The following is a 19,921-nucleotide window of genomic DNA, read 5'->3' as shown; positions in this document are numbered from 1 at the left end:
TACAATATATTAGCTTAAATTATAAAATTAATTCGTTCGTAAGAAATTTTAGTATAAGAAATAAAGAATACATAAATAATATTATTTCTGCAATCTTACTTGGGATGTTACTCGCAAAATCAGTTTCACCAGATTAGCAAGTTGCATTGCAAAGTTTGGGGCAAAGTAAATCTCTCGGTCTCCGAAAGGACGCTTCCTGTCCCGAAAATGTATCAACACTTTGCACAAGTTTCAACTGCTGCTGAGACACTTGCAAAATGCAAAGTTGGCCGGCGCCGTGTTGTAGATTCGCGAGCAAGAACAGGCGACAGCGCTCAGCAATTAAGGACACGAGCAGTACCTTCAAGAAAGTCTGACGAGAACGCGAGTTTGCTTTCAGAGAACACACACACAAGCAGCTGCAGATTATTCAATGTTGCATCTTCCGAGGAAGAATTAGCATCAGATTATGTTCGCGCGACAGCAGGATAAACTATCCAGTTTTGTCTAATAGAAAAGGCAAATAGCGCGCGCTGCATTAAGAGCAAACTTGCACAATAATTACGTCTTCCGTCCATGCATTTTCCACGGATCTTGGGTCTCGTCCTGCTTCTAGCGAGCGCAGCTGGTAATGAATGACTTCTACCAGAGTTAAAACACAAAACACAGACAGCAGCTAATGCTTCGTTAGCGGCCGTGCATATACACTTTAGTTATTCTCTCATTAGAATTGTGCTCCGCGACCTCCTCGGCATTCATCAATGTCCGGCGGAAACTTAGTTTTACCTCTCTCAACTTCCCCGGGCGCTTGATTAATCAAAGGGAGCGAAATGCTCATCTGCGACAATTCTATGCAGTTGGCTAATTAATAAATCCAGAAACTAATGATAATGAATACGGAGTAAACAATAGACCTAAATATATATATAATATTAATATCAATAATTATTGTTGTCTTTGCGGTGTCCTTTGGTTTAATAAAACGTTTTTGATATAATTTGTTTTGAAATTGTTTCAATCACTTTACTTTTTAATTAAGATATGAAAATTTAATTGTTTTTATTGTATTTATTTTCAGGAATTTAACCTCTAATTACATCTATATTAACGTTATTTTAAAATTATATGTTTTATTAATTACATATTTTTATTTTTGACAAATCAAGTAAAAAATTAAGAGAGTAAAATACTAAATGTGAATACAATTCAAAACGTCGTCCAAAAAGTTGGTTTAAGATAGTTATCATAATTTTGTGTACAGTTTACATAATTATGTACTTTTAATTGCATACCAAAGGCTGCGCATCCCAAAATTATGTTGGTACACGGCTGCCGTCAGAGCCATGGGGCCTTATGGCTCGGGCGGAAGGTGGAAGACATCTTTTTTTTTGGCCAACATAATAGAGCTGATGCGCGGCCTTTATTACAGAATAACCAATAAAGAAACTTTGCAACTGAAAATAAAAATTAAATCATGATTAGTTAAACAAAGTGTTTGCATTAAAATGTTTTTGATAAAACTGAAACGACGGAAAGGCACTTAGCAGCAATTAAAATTTTTTCGGATCTAATTTTAGCATTTGTTATTTGACAATATAATGCAGAGTTTATTTTATCATGATAAAACAATATTCTCATTTAATAATTATTAATATTCAAAAGCAAAATATCATCTATAATTTTCATATAAACCCATAAAATTCCGCTTAGTCAGAGTGTTTAACGTTTCATGCAATCAATATTAATATAATTATTCCTTGATAGACAAGGAAAAATCAGTAATTTTAGCATTAAAATCGCGTTTTATGCCTGTTTTGAAAAATCAGTCTCTTTTTCCTCGCCAAAAAACATTTCATTCTACTGAGGATGCTCGAAAGAAGCACTCTGGTGTTTATCGGTCGTAGGGCGTGCGCGGAAATAATATATATTTTTTAAAAGTTGGCGTAATCGCATATCACAGCCCTCATCGCTGCAAGCCTAATTGAATCAAACAATTTTGCACGCAGCATTAAACACCAAGAGCAGTCCAAATATTAATTCGAAGGACATACGCACAGCGCCTTGTCTCTTGCAGCACCGAGACAAAAATCAATCTGCTTAGCAATGCAGATAGCCTAGCTCGGCGGGGCACAAAAAGCGCTCTGCACTCAATAATGCAAATGAAATAATTGCCTTGTAGGCGCCGCCAACGTGTGCGTTCGAGACGCTACACCAAATTAATCGGCCGGCTGGAAATAAATTGGCACAGCCGGCAGCAATCGCTAGATTGCAAAAAAAAACTTATCAGCTCTGAGGAAGAATTATTTCCAGCGCAAATCTCCAGACGACGAAATTTAATTTGCGTAATTCATAGTCTGCTGGGTTTATTATGTACAATATTATTTAATGATGGATTGGGAATTGAACGAAGATTTCATTACGAATTGCAAAGAGACAAAGAGAAGAATAAGATACTGATTAATTTTTATACGAAGACAATATTGCGTTGATGAATTAATTAAACTCAGTCTCCGAAGAAAAAATAAAAATGCAATTCTTTAATAATGTCTCCATTAGTGAAAGACCTGATCCAATAACCTCAGGAAAAAAATTGTTTACTAACTGAAATTGCAAGCCTACTTACTGCATTTGACGCATATATGAATGAGAGCGGGGTTGAAAAAGTGTTAAAATAAAGAAAGTTTATTTTACCCTATCGCTATACCTACCACCCTAATGCACAGACGGAAGTTTTGACCTGCAAAAAACTTTGGCTGTGAGAACAAAGTTGGAAAAGTTTGTTGGGAAATAAATCGAGCTGCATTTGCTTTTTGCATCTGTCGGCAGCTTGATGACAAAAGGATTTGCGCGAAAGTTGGCTGAACCTGCACTGACCACCGCCTGTGTGTGTGTTTGTTGTATGTTGCGCATTCAAATTGAATTTTCCCAACTGGGTCAGCGAACTCGTCGGCGAGACATTCATATATGAGGATAACACGTCTCTTATGGTCTCTTATGCTCGGCCATAAATTAGTACAAAAAAAGGAGTCCACCTAGCTGCAAGCCGTGGATTATTCGACCAAGATCAGGGGGTAAATTGCGCCGTGAAATAGGGCTGCATTATACGGTGCTGCTTCTTGGAACGAACATTTCTTGGCCGCAACCATTGGCATGGCTTGCGGGTGAAAAAGTAAATGGCCCTCGAGTGTTGCGCGCCGTCGGGAGATTTAAAAAGTGCAAAGGGCCAAGAAAGAGAGCAAACTAAATTTGGCCGCCGACACCGTGCAAGGGTAAAAAGTGGAAGAGGAAGAATTACGTGTGTAAATGCAAATTTGGCAGCTGCTGCTCCAAAACGATTTCACATTTGCTTGTTTTTGGTGTTTCTGTTTGCAAAACAATTTCAAAACGTGTTTGTTTGCAAATAGCATGTGAATATTTAATTTATTTGCGTTACTTTTAATCTCATCTGAAATGTTTAATTGATTGCATGTATTTAATAAATGAGTTTGCCTAGCATCAAATTTAAATTTCAGTTATCAATTAACGAATTAATTACGCACACTAAAAAATGCTTTGAAAAGTAATTTATTTTAAAATAATAATAAAGTTAATTGAAGGGCGTACGACATATAAAAATTATTTCAATATTTGCAAAATAATCATTTTTATTTTTGCTTTTTAAATCTTGATAATAATAGTTAGATCTAGCTCAATCTAGCTTTAGAGAAACAATTTTTAGTTATCTATAATCTTAAGAATATAGAAAAAAACACTAAATTTTTTTAATTATGAATAAAATAATATTCGTTTTTAAAATAGCTTTTTAATGATAATATAGATATTGTTTACTTTTTTTCTTTTTTTTTTTATTAGCGGTAGATTGCAAGTAAAAAAAAATAATATAATACGTATATGTGTGAATTGCGGCTCACTGTGGCGGGTGGGGTCTTTTTGATCTCGGAATTTTAGCAAAATTCTTTAACTCTTGCTAGTGGTGGTGCCGTTTTGTCCAATAATTCATTTTTTTTTTTTTCAAATAAATTGTTTTCAACAATTGAACGTAAACAATGTGATGCAACAATTTGGACAAATAAAAAACAAAAATAAAATAATATTGCAACTGTAAATTGAATGTTTTACATTTTGTAGAACATACTAATAATATTTGAATTTGTAAATTTAAAATACACAATTATTAGAACCATGCCTTTTTTTTTTTTTTTTTTTTTTTTTTTTTTTAATAATTTGATGTTCCTCAAAATTAAATGAACTGGGGATATCCATAGCTTGGCCAACTCTGGAGCAGAACGAGACACAAAGTGGCCACAGGCGAATGTTCTCTTCAAAACCCTTGGTTCTTGGCAGGGCAAAATACATACATATCGATGGATCGGCGGTTTATTTAGGATATCGCCAGCAGCAGCCGGAACGGCAAAGATGGATATAATATTTTATTAGCAAGCAGAGCGAGGGAGGCCGGCCGGAAAGTGGACCAAGAATGTGCGGCTGCGAGAGTCGGGGGTGCTACACTTGCCAGGGTGTGGTGAGGGGGTGCATGCGCAACTTTGGCCCCGGCCGGTGTTGCTCACGCCTGCCAGTCGCGCCGAGGCCTCCCTGCTGGCAAAAGCGAGTCTCTCTTCCTTCTCTCCTTGGATTGTTCGCTTATTAAAGTCGCCTGTCGTCTTGTCCGTCTGTGATGGGGTGTGAGTGCTACTCGTTTTCCCAGCCCTTCGCCGGCTGGATTGGGAAATGAATCGCCGTCCCTTGGACGTTTTCATCCCCTCAAGCTCAGCCACAAAGGTAAGCTCTTTTTCTTTTGAAATAAAAAAAATAAAAAGGCCATCCAAAGAATGGAAACAAAATAAAATAATAGGACTTATATTGTGTTTTGTTCGGGGATAAAAGGGATTTTGACACTCTTGAAATGAGGTTTCAATAGTATTTGGGATTTTTTTTCCGAAAGGGCTTCTATTTTAAGGACTAAATTGAATATGATTTAACGATTTCATTCACCTGCTCGCCTCAATAAACCTCGATTTCCATCGACAGTAATAAGCCAATTAAAAGTTGGCTCTGAAAGTTGCGTGCATTTATTATCCAACTTTTTGTTCTTTAGACCTTTTACTTTCACTCCGCCATGACGAAAGAGTTGATTAAAAAAGCGAAAAGTTGAATGGTGATTTATTTTTTCGTGGCAAATGGGAATAAATCTGAGAACGGTTTTTGGTACTTTTAATTGGGCAAGATGCTCTGCCACCAGCGAGGGGGAATAAAAACGACGATGAACTTCTCTGCAATGAAGCTTGAATGATGTAAAAAAAAGGTTGTTTGCTTTACCAGCAGAATGACGGGCGGCTCTTTAATTGGGGCAGCGAAATTTTTCTACCGCTCGCAACTCGAGTGGAAAGGACAACGGTTTTATACATCCTAATAAAAAATGTCAGAGATAATTTTCTCCTCGAGGTCGTTCATAATTTTGCACAACTTCAGTTCGATTTTATCTTTAATTTTGCTTAGATTTCAAGTGTTGCGCCGCGTGCCATCGTCTTGTTCTGCACCAGCCTGCACTCACAGACTGATAAACGGAACGGGCAGGGGTCGGTAAAGTGATATTATCTCTGGATCTTTGAACCCGTGGTGCTTGATATTTAGCAGATAATTAAACTCGGGTGCAGTCTGTTTGTAAACAACGCCAAAACAACTCGAGTTATTTTTGATAGAGTCGATAAAGACGCGCGCGTCAGAAATCTGGGCCGAAGGACCAAAGTACGATTAATACAGATTATGTAAGCTAATAGTTGTTGAGGATGAGTTTCCATTTATAGGAATCAATGTTCAATGGGAATGAGGAGAAAAATAAGATAAGAAAGCAATTAATATATTGTCATTGAAAACAAATAACTTAAAGCATGAATGTTTTAGCTATAAAAAAATAGTTTTGACAAAATTCACGAGCTTAAAGTTCGTCCAAGAATTTTGAAATTATAATGTACTGTACATGAATTAAAAATTATAACTTTTATGGCAGTGATCAGTGGTGAAATGAAAAGGGATTGAAGGAATTAAAGGATTTCTTATTATATTTTTGTAAATTTTTACCTTGTCCAGATTTAAAACATCTTAAATAATAAATAATCTCAAAATGAAAACAGAAGGATAAGAAACATATTGAAACAAAAATTCAATTATTTTATCATTTTTTAATGTAATGCTAAAATTTGCCTCAATTAAATTGAAACGTACGTGAAGTTGGCGATATCGCCAGCCTTTGGACCAGATTTTTTAAAAGTTGTGAACCTGGCGATATCGCCAGCTTTCAATAGAGATATAAAACAACATTTCGGACAGTATAAACACAAAAACAAATGTCCAACGACATAAAACATGCGTCCGAACAATACAAGTGATGGTACAGCTACAAAGCGATTTCAGGTGTTCCTACAGCACGTTTCCAGTAGAAACTCCCTGTGCCGCGACGCCATGCACCATTTCGGACAGCTCGTGCACCCAGCTATCCGAATTGGTACATACTAAGGTGCTCCCACCCTGCAGGGTGAACGAAAAACCACCCCTTAGGTAAATTTGAGCTAAAATGTTCACTTTAAATCGTTCGGACGCCCTTGTGGCCATCCGGGACACTTGTGCCGCGACGCCATGCACCACTTCGGACAGCTCGTACACCCAGCTGTCCGAATTGGTACATACTAAGGTGCTCCCACCCTGCAGGGTGAACGAAAAACCACCCTTAAGATAAATTTTTGGTAAAAAAGTAGCTTTAAATCGTTCGGACGCCCCTGGGACCATCCGGGACACTTGTGCCGCGACGCCATGCACCATTTCGGACAGCTCGTACACCCAGCTGTCCGAATTGGTACATACTAAGGTGCTCCCACCCTGCAGGGTGAACGAAAAACCACCCCTTAGGTAAATTTTAGCTAAAATGTTCACTTTATATCGTTCGGACGCCTCTGGGACCATCCGGGACACTTGTGCCGCGACGCCATGCACCATTTCGGACAGCTCGTACACCCAGCTGCACGAATTGGTACATACTAAGGTGCTCCCACCCTGCAGGGTGCACGAAAAACCACCCTTAAGATAAATTTTTGGTAAAAAAGTAGCTTTAAATCGTTCGGACGCCCCTGGGACCATCCGGGACGCTTGTGCCGCGACGCCATGCACCATTTCGGACAGCTCGTACACCCAGCTGTCCGAATTGGTACATACTAAGGGGCTCCCACCCTGCAGGGTGAACGAAAAACCACCCCTTAGGTAAATTTGAGCTAAAATGTTCACTTTATATCGTTCGGACGCCTCTGGGACCATCCGGGACGCTTGTGCCGCGACGCCATGCACCATTTCGGACAGCTCGTACACCCAGCTGCACGAATTGGTACATACTAAGGTGCTCCCACCCTGCAGGGTGAACGAAAAACCACCCCTTAGGTAAATTTGAGCTAAAATGTTCACTTTATATCGTTCGGACGCCTCTGGGACCATCCGGGACGCTTGTGCCGCGACGCTATGCACCATTTCGGACAGCTCGTACACCCAGCTGTCCGAATTGGTACATACTAAGGTGCTCCCACCCTGCAGGGTGAACGAAAAACCACCCCTTAGGTAAATTTGAGCTAAAATGTTCACTTTATATCGTTCGGACGCCTCTGGGACCATCCGGGACACTTGTGCCGCGACGCCATGCACCATTTCGGACAGCTCGTACACCCAGCTTCATGAATTGGTACATACTAAGGTGCTCCCACCCTGCAGGGTGTACGAAAAACCACCCGTAAGGTAAATTTATTGTAAAAAGCTAGCTTTAAATCGTTTGGACGCCCCTGCGGCCATCCGGGACACTTGTACAATTATAAATATTATATATTATTACGGTTCAAAAAATTTTGTCAATAAAATTTTTTAATATACTATTATTTATAAATTTTAATTGCGTATGTTTTTGACAAACAAATTACAATGACTATAATTCCACCCGGAAATGACCGCGCTTTGATAACAAACAAGACAAATTAATTATTAATGCTATTGTTATTTTAATTGAAGTGAATTTGTTCAAATTTTTAGATCACATGAATTTTTTAATAAAAGTTATAATTCATTTATAAAATAAATAATAAATATAATTTATTGATGAAATAAATTAACTAAAAGAATATATTGACATTATTTACGAGAATGCTGCATATATGATTTAAGCTATCCCAAGGCTGCATGTATGCTTGGGTACAGCATATATAATACAATTTCATTTTAACTCTTAATAAATAAATAAAAAACTACAATTTTCAATTTTCTTTAATTGGCAAGTAAAATAAAAAAAAAAATGAAAAAAGAAAGTGTGAAATACAATATTTTACAATCAAAACTGTACATAATAATAATAATTTAGCAAACTTCATTTGTTTTAATTAAGTTGAAACTAAAGTTCATTTAATTTTAAGTTTGTCATTAATTTATCACTTTATAAATAAAATGCTGGTCAAATATTTAAAAAATAAAAATGCAATTTTCAATGGGAATGAGGAGAAAAATAAGATAAGAAAGCAATTAATATATTGTCATTGAAAACAAATAACTTAAAGCATGAATGTTTTAGCTATAAAAAAATAGTTTTGACAAAATTCACGAGCTTAAAGTTCGTCCAAGAATTTTGAAATTATAATGTACTGTACATGAATTAAAAATTATAACTTTTATGGCAGTGATCAGTGGTGAAATGAAAAGGGATTGAAGGAATTAAAGGATTTCTTATTATATTTTTGTAAATTTTTACCTTGTCCAGATTTAAAACATCTTAAATAATAAATAATCTCAAAATGAAAACAGAAGGATAAGAAACATATTGAAACAAAAATTCAATTATTTTATCATTTTTTAATGTAATGCTAAAATTTGCCTCAATTAAATTGAAACGTACGTGAAGTTGGCGATATCGCCAGCCTTTGGACCAGATTTTTTAAAAGTTGTGAACCTGGCGATATCGCCAGCTTTCAATAGAGATATAAAACAACATTTCGGACAGTATAAACACAAAAACAAATGTCCAACGACATAAAACATGCGTCCGAACAATACAAGTGATGGTACAGCTACAAAGCGATTTCAGGTGTTCCTACAGCACGTTTCCAGTAGAAACTCCCTGTGCCGCGACGCCATGCACCATTTCGGACAGCTCGTGCACCCAGCTATCCGAATTGGTACATACTAAGGTGCTCCCACCCTGCAGGGTGAACGAAAAACCACCCCTTAGGTAAATTTGAGCTAAAATGTTCACTTTAAATCGTTCGGACGCCCTTGTGGCCATCCGGGACACTTGTGCCGCGACGCCATGCACCACTTCGGACAGCTCGTACACCCAGCTGTCCGAATTGGTACATACTAAGGTGCTCCCACCCTGCAGGGTGAACGAAAAACCACCCTTAAGATAAATTTTTGGTAAAAAAGTAGCTTTAAATCGTTCGGACGCCCCTGGGACCATCCGGGACACTTGTGCCGCGACGCCATGCACCATTTCGGACAGCTCGTACACCCAGCTGTCCGAATTGGTACATACTAAGGTGCTCCCACCCTGCAGGGTGAACGAAAAACCACCCCTTAGGTAAATTTTAGCTAAAATGTTCACTTTATATCGTTCGGACGCCTCTGGGACCATCCGGGACACTTGTGCCGCGACGCCATGCACCATTTCGGACAGCTCGTACACCCAGCTGCACGAATTGGTACATACTAAGGTGCTCCCACCCTGCAGGGTGCACGAAAAACCACCCTTAAGATAAATTTTTGGTAAAAAAGTAGCTTTAAATCGTTCGGACGCCCCTGGGACCATCCGGGACGCTTGTGCCGCGACGCCATGCACCATTTCGGACAGCTCGTACACCCAGCTGTCCGAATTGGTACATACTAAGGGGCTCCCACCCTGCAGGGTGAACGAAAAACCACCCCTTAGGTAAATTTGAGCTAAAATGTTCACTTTATATCGTTCGGACGCCTCTGGGACCATCCGGGACGCTTGTGCCGCGACGCCATGCACCATTTCGGACAGCTCGTACACCCAGCTGCACGAATTGGTACATACTAAGGTGCTCCCACCCTGCAGGGTGAACGAAAAACCACCCCTTAGGTAAATTTGAGCTAAAATGTTCACTTTATATCGTTCGGACGCCTCTGGGACCATCCGGGACGCTTGTGCCGCGACGCTATGCACCATTTCGGACAGCTCGTACACCCAGCTGTCCGAATTGGTACATACTAAGGTGCTCCCACCCTGCAGGGTGAACGAAAAACCACCCCTTAGGTAAATTTGAGCTAAAATGTTCACTTTATATCGTTCGGACGCCTCTGGGACCATCCGGGACACTTGTGCCGCGACGCCATGCACCATTTCGGACAGCTCGTACACCCAGCTTCATGAATTGGTACATACTAAGGTGCTCCCACCCTGCAGGGTGTACGAAAAACCACCCGTAAGGTAAATTTATTGTAAAAAGCTAGCTTTAAATCGTTTGGACGCCCCTGCGGCCATCCGGGACACTTGTACAATTATAAATATTATATATTATTACGGTTCAAAAAATTTTGTCAATAAAATTTTTTAATATACTATTATTTATAAATTTTAATTGCGTATGTTTTTGACAAACAAATTACAATGACTATAATTCCACCCGGAAATGACCGCGCTTTGATAACAAACAAGACAAATTAATTATTAATGCTATTGTTATTTTAATTGAAGTGAATTTGTTCAAATTTTTAGATCACATGAATTTTTTAATAAAAGTTATAATTCATTTATAAAATAAATAATAAATATAATTTATTGATGAAATAAATTAACTAAAAGAATATATTGACATTATTTACGAGAATGCTGCATATATGATTTAAGCTATCCCAAGGCTGCATGTATGCTTGGGTACAGCATATATAATACAATTTCATTTTAACTCTTAATAAATAAATAAAAAACTACAATTTTCAATTTTCTTTAATTGGCAAGTAAAATAAAAAAAAAAATGAAAAAAGAAAGTGTGAAATACAATATTTTACAATCAAAACTGTACATAATAATAATAATTTAGCAAACTTCATTTGTTTTAATTAAGTTGAAACTAAAGTTCATTTAATCTTTAGTTTGTCATTAATTTATCACTTTATAAATAAAATGCTGGTCAAATATTTAAAAAATAAAAATGCAATTTACATAACTAGCAAATTATTTAATATAGATTTAAATTTTTTAAGTCAAAAAATGTTTGTCAAAAACATACGCAATTAATATTCATAAATAATAGTATGAACCGTAATAATATAAGTTTGAACCGTAATAATATATAATATTTATATATTTATATATTTATTTAAGTGTTCCGCATGGCCGCAGGAACATCCGAACGATTTAAAGCTAGTTTTTTACCATAAATATACCTTACGGGTGGTTTTTCGTACACCCTGCAGGGTGGGAGCACCTTAGTATGTACCAATTCGGACAGCTGGGTGTACGAGCTGTCCGAAATGGTGCATGGCGTTGCGGCACAAGCGTCCCGGATGGTCCCAGGGGCGTCCGAACGATTTAAAGTGAACATTTTACCTAAAATTTACCTTAGGGGTGGTTTTTCGTGCACCCTGCAGGGTGGGAGCACCTTAGTATGTACCAATTCGGACAGCTGGGTGTACGAGCTGTCCGAAATGGTGCATGGCGTTGCGGCACAAGCGTCCCGGATGGTCCCAGGGGCGTCCGAACGATTTAAAGTGAACATTTTACCTAAAATTTACCTTAGGGGTGGTTTTTCGTGCACCCTGCAGGGTGGGAGCACCTTAGTATGTACCAATTCGGACAGCTGGGTGTACGAGCTGTCCGAAATGGTGCATGGCGTCGCGGCACAAGCGTCCCGGATGGTCCCAGGGGCGTCCGAACGATTTAAAGCTACTTTTTTACTAAAAATTTATCTTAAGGGTGGTTTTTCGTGCATCCTGCAGGGTGGGAGCACCTTAGTATGTACCAATTCGTGCAGCTGGGTGTACGAGCTGTCCGAAGTGGTGCATGGCGTCGCGGCACAAGCGTCCCGGATGGTCCCAGAGGCGTCCGAACGATATAAAGTGAACATTTTAGCTCAAATTTACCTAAGGGGTGGTTTTTCGTTCACCCTGCAGGGTGGGAGCACCTTAGTATGTACCAATTCGGATAGCTGGGTGCACGAGCTGTCCGAAATGGTGCATGGCGTCGCGGCACAGGGAGTTTCTACTGGAAACGTGCTGTAGGAACACCTGAAATCGCTTTGTAGCTGTACCATCACTTGTATTGTTCGGACGCATGTTTTATGTCGTTGGACATTTGTTTTTGTGTTTATACTGTCCGAAATGTTGTTTTATATCTCTATTGAAAGCTGGCGATATCGCCAGGTTCACAACTTTTAAAAAATCTGGTCCAAAGGCTGGCGATATCGCCAACTTCACGTACGTTAAATTGAATTTGTTATTCGTTAATAGTTAACTAACTTAAAATAAATTTTGCATGGGAATGTTTGAAACTTCGACTTATAATTGGATAAAAAAAAGTTCCTAAAGTTTTTAAAATTTTCTTTTCAACGTTTAGTTTTAAAAGAGTTAAAAATAAAGAAACCCTGTTGTTGTTTTTTTTTTTTTAAACAATTTCATTCCATCCTTCAAACAAGACAACAATTTCCTGCTGAGTGAACAGCGATCCGCATACAAGGTACAAAGGTTGCAAAAAAGCAACAAGGATCAGAAAACGCGCGCGTCATTCAGACTTTTTCCGTGAACTCTCAAAACCTTTTGTTTATCTTTTGAAATCTCGTCACTGCCTGGCAGAGAGGCCGAGACTCTTTGAAGTTCCGGGTAGTTAGCAGAAATATAATCAGTGAAAACGTCTGCTGCGGTTAATGATAATGCGCTGCCACATCATTAAGCGGACGCTGAAAAGCGGCACACGAGGCTTTCAATATTAAAAACACGACTTTGCTTTTTAATCAAGAGCGAAACGAAGCTCTTAATCAAGGGCGATTATTACTACTCTCTATTCATTAAGGCACCCCCAGTTCTGAGGACCACCTCATCCAAAAAAGAGCATTGGAAAAATGAATAAAAAAAGAATATACTGAAAAAAACAGGCTGATATTGTTTTAATAATTTCTGATTTTATATTTTTCATAATTTTTGTATAGGTTTAGTAAAACCCTTTTCAATTTTGAATTCATAAATTTTTAACATATCATCTAATTTTTTAAACGCTTTCCTCTTTATCCCCTTTTGTTCTAGTTTTACATTGATTGTAAAAAGAAGGAGTGTAATTAATAAATCCAAAGGGCTAAAGTATTTCAAAACACCGTGATTTAAAAAAAGGTCTTATGTAAAGGTTTAAAAAAAAAATCAAAATCGAGATAAGCTGAAATGATATTTTTATAGCTCTACGAGGTCCATTGAAGAAAGTTAATTCTCCAGAAGGAAGTGGTTGCCGGAAAAGCAGAGCAGTTTCCGAGTGCCAAATATAGAACGAATATCACAAGTAGTTCTTCGCTCCTTCACCCAAACAGAAAACAACTTCAACCCACACAAGAGTGGCAAATTTGCACCCTAGATTGGCTTTGCCGAATGTTTAGCATTACAAAGAGCCGAATATTCACCCGTCGCCAATAAATAGAACAAGATCAGGGGGGAAAATATATTCGCCGCCGGCATTCATGATACATCGCCGCGAGAACACACTCTATTTTCGATGTTATCGCAGAGTCGCTATGTGTTGTTATTGTTGTTGTTGCGGCGGCGGCAGCGGCGGGCCCACACAGACAGATCGCGCATATTGCCAATCCATATTGCTGAGCCGCAGCCACAAACAAACAAACATTGATCCACTAATCTTTGCCCATTATTGCATCGCAGCACGGCATTTTCTGAAAAAAAAAGGGAAGCATTATTTATTGTTGCTGTAGCGGATTTTCTTTTGATGCCGCGCAATGTGCACGACATTATAATGCTCATTTTTATCGCTTTGCAATTTCCATCTGCCGCCGGCTACGCAGATATTGATGGGAAAACGGAGCAAGTCTTTTTTCTTTGAAATGAAGTAAAATGGATTGGTAGTTCCATCGCTAGATAAACTATTCCTGATTCACGTAGAGCGCGATATGAATTTTATGTTTAAGAGAAATTATCCAGTCAAATTGACGATTATATAAAGTAATTAGTTCTATTGTTGAATTTATTCAAAAATTAAATTGGTTGTAAACATTTTCCTTGACGAAATTAATAATTGGAATAATTTGTTTGAAGAAGTTGACACTCGAGGAGACGATCATGGAAATGAAGAAGTCAGGCTTTTCCTTGTTGCTTTTGAATAAAAACAATTTTTACTACGAGGAAAAGCCCAACTTGTTCATTTCCAATTGGAAAAATAAAACTTGAAAAAAGTCCTTCACTTATTTTATTGTTTGTTTCCAATTTCAGTCTGTAAATTGTAATTAGATATTAATTTTTTTTTTTAATTTCAATTTTAAATGTATCACAGATAATAAGAAATATTTTGAAATGTTAACTTGATTTTTAGGATCCGTCATTTATGTTCCAATATGCAACCTGCACGACATTCTTGCCACACAAGTTGCCTTTAAACTTAATCACTCGTTAAATAACGTTTGATTTCAAGAGTGAGCTAAAATAAATTAAATAAATACACTGAAAAAAATTTGTATTTGGGAACATTTTATATATCTTGTTAAAATTTATAATTTAGTTTCTGCTCCTTAAACAAAATCCAATCAATTACTTTTTGTTGATCTTCGGGAGATAATTATAAATTCAATCTCATCAGAAATTTTCTGGCTTGTTACGTTGATGATTGCTCAAACCTTTTCACCAAAATTGGAATTTCCCATACCCAATTCATCACATCTTGTCGTTAGCTCTGCTTTAAAAGCAAAATACACACACACATTTCACAGTGATGAGTTTTGGGCGAAAACCACTGGCAGTTATGGAGCGCCAATCCATCCATCCCGTGCTGTTGGCGCTGCATGCCGTGCGAACAAACACAATCGCAGAGTAATGCCCAAGAGGCACTCTGTGCCCGTTGTGTACAGAGGAGGCCGATTTAAAAGCGGGCTCGGTTTTCACCTAGCATAAATCAAAGGCAAAAATCGTCGTCACGGTCCCTCCCTCTCCATCTCCCCCGCTGAGAAAAAGCAGCGACGAGGCCTGTTTTTGCCGCCGCGTGCACAGCGAAGATGGAGCGTCTCCAAATTTCAATATCAGACTGGCGCTAATTCATATTTCATGCGCCGCGCCACCGACTTTTTGCAATTCTGCTAAGTGGTGCCGCGGGCCAAAACCCTGCTCCTTTTGCATCATGCAGCAGCACCAGGCCGGGGATCAGTCAGTCTCACTCGCTCGCTTGCTCGCTCGGTGACAGCTCTCGCAAAATGAAGAGCGCCAAACTCGACCTCACTCTTTGCAGGTGCAAGAAGTCCCAAACTCGCGCTTTTTGCATTTTTAACGAGAGCCTCTCTCGATTCTGCTCGTTTGTGAATAATGAAACGAATATATAAAAGAAGATGCATGGGTGGAAATTTAATATAAATTATAGAAATTGTGAAAGCGGATGGGGTTTATACTTTAATACTGATTATTATATTAATTATTTTGAATGGGGTTGTTTGAGTTGTTATTTTATTCTGGGTTTGATAGAGCGTAAATGTGAATTTAAAAATATGTCAGGATAGGAATTCTCAATTTAAGCAAACCCCGAAAACCAAACCGCTTTGCGCGCGAATCTATAAAGACTTATAGGAGCGATTATTTATTTTCACGGACTTCTATTTTCTGTATATCTCAGCTGAGCAGGTAAAAGGGAAAGTGAATGGACAACCTTTTTCATTCATTCGGTGCCCGTCCGAAAGAGCGAGGGGAGTAAAATGCGCCTGTATATCTTTACGACTCCCGAGAGTACGCACCCTGGCAGGTGCCTCTATTATATGATAGAATATTTATAAATAAATATTTCGGCGCTTTGTATCAATAAAGGTACCCTAGTACAGAATGCGCACCTACTCCAATAAGTACTTCATAGAAACACACTTTCAGGCCTGGCCATAATGAGCGAATTTATTTATTTATTTATATTTACCTTTTTATTTATATTAATCTTAATTCTCTTATTGGATTGATTTATTAATTAAAGTCTATTTTCTTCTATTTGAATAGTCTACTATTATTTATTAAAATTATGTCTAGGTTAGATTTGTTTTCATTTAAACAAAATATTTTAAGTTTTTGAGAACGAAGTAAAGTATAATTATTTTTATTTTATGTAATCAAAAATTAAACGATACACCAAAATTTAAATATTATAATTTTGTTCCACTGAGTTTTATAATTTTCGTAAATTAAAAATAATCAATTCTGTATTTAATGAAACAGAACTAAACCAAGGTTCCTTAAAATCGTAATACAACCGAGAGAGAGATTTTTGTCCTTAAAACGTAACTTAAAATCGTAAAGGCTTGCGGACTGCTTTGGAGCGACAGTCTTTTCAATTAACTTTAACTGAAACTTAAACTCTAAGAGAATGAACTTTTTCTTTCCAAATTAAAATCGAATAAAAACAAGCCGTCGGTACAACAGTAAATGGGCACAAATTAGCGTAAAATAACTCTAACCTTAGCTCCTGGCTCAGAGCGCGGCGTGGATGAGTGCCTTTCGGGTTGGAGTATTTTCTCGTCAAAAGATCAGCCACAACTTTTGATTCAGCTAATTTGAGTCAAATGGTCCTGCACTCTCGACCTGCGGAAGGTGAAGTCTGACCTTTCGTTTTACTTTTTGGCTCAGATCGGTTTGACGAGAAAATAAACTCCTCCTTATCTAACTAAATAGACCAATGAGCGCCTTAAAAATATCCTTATATTTTTTAACATAAAGAAATTTGTCCCGCGTCGCCCGCGCGACAACAAAAAAACAACATATAACAAAGGACACGGCGCGGCTCGAACGGAGAGCCCGCGCGCAGCTTTTTTTCTCTCGGCGCATAAAATGCTATGCTACTGCTAAACTCTCTCTCTCTTCATATGCGTGAAATACATTGATACATAATACATTAAGTAATTTAAAACTACAAAATAAAAATTAAAGAAAATCAAATTAAATATAACCCCATATAATTCACATCCCTCTTCTTAAAATAGAGTTGGTCATTTGTGAACAACGAAATTTTCGAAAAATAAAAATTATTGAAAATATAATTAAATATAACCAATAAAAATTCACTCTTTTCCTGCCAACAGAAAAAAATCATAAAAATACAACATTTTTATGTATTAAAACAATGGCGACAAAAAGCGTGTGATATAAATTTTCTTCTTTTTCCGACTCATGAAAAAGTTAATAATTGTAGCACTTCACTGCACTTAAAATATGTGAAAAACTAAATTTAATAATAAGAACCTTGAACATAATATAACTATTTGGAGGAAAATAGGGGAAATAGGAGAAACTCAATATTTTAGTGTTTTATGAGCCTGAGCACTCGCAAAAGGGGGGATGCAGAGCGAAGGGTAGTTTTCGTGGTGGACCATTTCGGCTGCTCAGGTCATTCGTTCGTTGAATTTCTTGCACTTCACAACTCGAAATGTCTCCTAGCAAGATCGCACCTCTCGCCGATGACCGGGTCATTGTTTTTATGGGGATCGAAGCCTCTCGGTACACCACCGACGTTGTCGTGTTCCACTTGAAATGCGCCGGGTATTTGCATGGTGAAAACCAAAAGCACGTAACGGACCTGAAGACCAAGTTGGTGTTTCGCCGGCACGAAGGAAAGGTCATGTTGAAGCTGAACGGTGGGTCGAATCACTTCGAAGCCACCCTGGAGTCGTTCTTCGGGGAGCTTAGCGACATCTTTGCTGACCTCTGGATCACTCGCGGCCGCCCTCAAATTTATTGCGATACCGGAGTGACTGCAGCACTCGTCCAGTTGTACACCGCGAGCCGACCTGTCGCCTATCGGCGGGTGTTGCCGAGCGACGTCACAAGCGGAAAATGTATTTTTCACGAGATGGAATTTTGTCGTCGGCGCGCCGCGCTGTCCAAGTGGATGCGGGACGGTGGTGCGTTCGTTCGGCCGGCGGCGCTCCAATGGAAAACGCACCAGCGAGGCGGCGTCGTCAACTTAATCATGCCCATGATGGACGTGTTTAAGTCATATCTTCCCAGGAGCACCGCTGACTTGTCCTTCGGAGGTTACGACACCGGCTTCTTCCCTCGGTCACCGATGGAGACAGCTAAGCTGATGGTTGGATGCTGGCGTTATCTTCATGAGAGTAAGTTACATACATAATGCAAATTGGAATATCAATTAATAATTAATTTTTTTTCCTAATTATAATAAAAATAACAAAAATTTTATTTTTCCTTCCAAAAATTAACATATAAACCATTTTTATAAAAAACTTAAATATTTTTTTTTTTGTAAATATAATAAAATTGAAAATACATGTAAATTTTTTTTTTCTTATTTTAGTTGTGCCCACCATTCCTGCCCCGATGCTGCAGGAGCAGATCTTGCAGAACTTGGCGCAGAAAAACGGAGATGACCTACAGTCTGCTTGCTTGGCCCTCGTCTCCAAACTGTGCAGTTTGCTGACGAAGAAACGGGAGTCCTTCCGGTGCCAGTTCACGATTGGCGAAGGTGAGCTCCCATTTTCCACTTTCACGGAAACTTGAAGTTAACATATCCTATTGGTTTTGTTGCAGAAACGCTGACACTCAAATTTCCCGATGTCCCTGAGGTGGAACAACGAGACGCCGCTCAGTCCGGCTCGGTGGAAAAGGTGGACTGCGCTTCGCAAACGTCCGAAGACAGCGAAGAGGCTGACTGCTCACCACAGGACGTTGGCGGACTTCAGGGCGCCCAGGGTCATCCTGCTGGTTTCGGATTCCCGACACCTCCATGGGGCGCGTATGGGCCAATGTGGGCTCCGTATATGTATACCGCTCCGATGATACCAATGTATATGGGGGGTTTGGGTGTCAATACACAAGGTTGTTCTTGTTCTTGCGGCAAGGCTGCTGGGGTGGGTACACAAAAGGGTTGCACTAAGTGAAGCTGAGGGTGGGAAAACACACTGTACTCATGGCTCCTTAGAGAATAAAAACTTAATGTTGAAATGATAATAAGTGTTTTTTTTGTTCTTTTACATTTTTGTAGTTTTAACAAAAGCAAAAAGTTACAAACAAATATAAAATATAAATTAAGTTTAATGCTCATTGGTCTATGATTAAAAATATTCTTGATTCGCTAATAACGAAAAATTAAAATATTGTGCCCAAGAAAAAAAAATTGAAGTTCATACCTGAAAGATAGAAATATTAGTAAAAAGCAGATGGATTAATTTTTTTGTTTTTTAACTTTTATTTCTCAAAAAATAAAAAATAAAATTGGAAAATTTTGTACTCATTAAAGTGAAAATTTTAATTTATACGCAATTAAATAGTGCCATAAGAGAGAAAAAAAATTTGGAAAAATAATTGGACTCTCTTTATATTTAAATTTACTATAAATGAACCTTGTCTTTTTTTAAAAAATAATGAAATATTTAATTTGCGAGAAAAAAAACTGATTAAAACAAAATAAAATTTAATCCCATAAAAATGATTAGGAAAAACAAATTGTTTGTGTTAATATATTCATAAAAATAATAATTTCATCGGCGCGTTTAAAAATTAATTAAATATTTAATTATTTTATGGATATTAATTATCTCTTCTAAAAAAAAACTGAAAAAATTGACAAGGTATTATTATTATTTTTTATTTTAAAGAAGCCGAAGCTCATTACTTCGCTTGCGCTTAGCCGAAGATTTTCGTGAAGGATCAAAAGAGGACAAAGTGTGTACGTTTTGACAAAGAGGAACGTAAGCTTCGCTAGAATGGTTTAACTCCG

The 19,921-nt window shown here is 38.0% G+C and overlaps 2 protein-coding genes across 3 annotated transcripts in view; both read left to right on the top strand.

Annotated features, from left to right (window-relative positions):
* The window catches only part of LOC132195432 (dipeptidase 1-like), a 117,214-nt gene that overhangs the window by 17,811 nt on the left and 79,482 nt on the right, over window positions 1-19,921 (top strand). Inside the window, exon 1 of one of the 2 annotated variants that reach the window (XM_059617413.1) lies at window positions 4,513-4,758. The exons of the other annotated variant lie outside the window; for it this stretch is intronic. The gene's annotated coding sequence lies outside the window, so the exon portion shown is untranslated. Of the gene's footprint in view, window positions 1-4,512; window positions 4,759-19,921 lie in introns of those variants that run through there. 2 annotated transcript variants of the gene reach the window in all.
* On the top strand, window positions 18,097-19,110 carry LOC132195265 (uncharacterized). The gene is made up of 3 exons (XM_059617144.1): window positions 18,097-18,299; window positions 18,500-18,667; window positions 18,733-19,110. Exons 1-3 carry the CDS (start codon window positions 18,155-18,157, stop codon window positions 19,080-19,082), a joined length of 663 nt encoding a protein of 220 aa, XP_059473127.1. The 5' UTR covers window positions 18,097-18,154; the 3' UTR covers window positions 19,083-19,110.

Source organism: Neocloeon triangulifer, unplaced genomic scaffold, assembly GCF_031216515.1.
Source record: "Neocloeon triangulifer isolate White Clay Creek 2 clone unplaced genomic scaffold, ASM3121651v1 ptg000009l, whole genome shotgun sequence".
Lineage (NCBI taxonomy): Eukaryota > Metazoa > Arthropoda > Insecta > Ephemeroptera > Baetidae > Neocloeon > Neocloeon triangulifer.
Note: the sequence above shows the minus strand (reverse complement) of the source record. Positions and strands in the feature narration are given on the sequence as shown.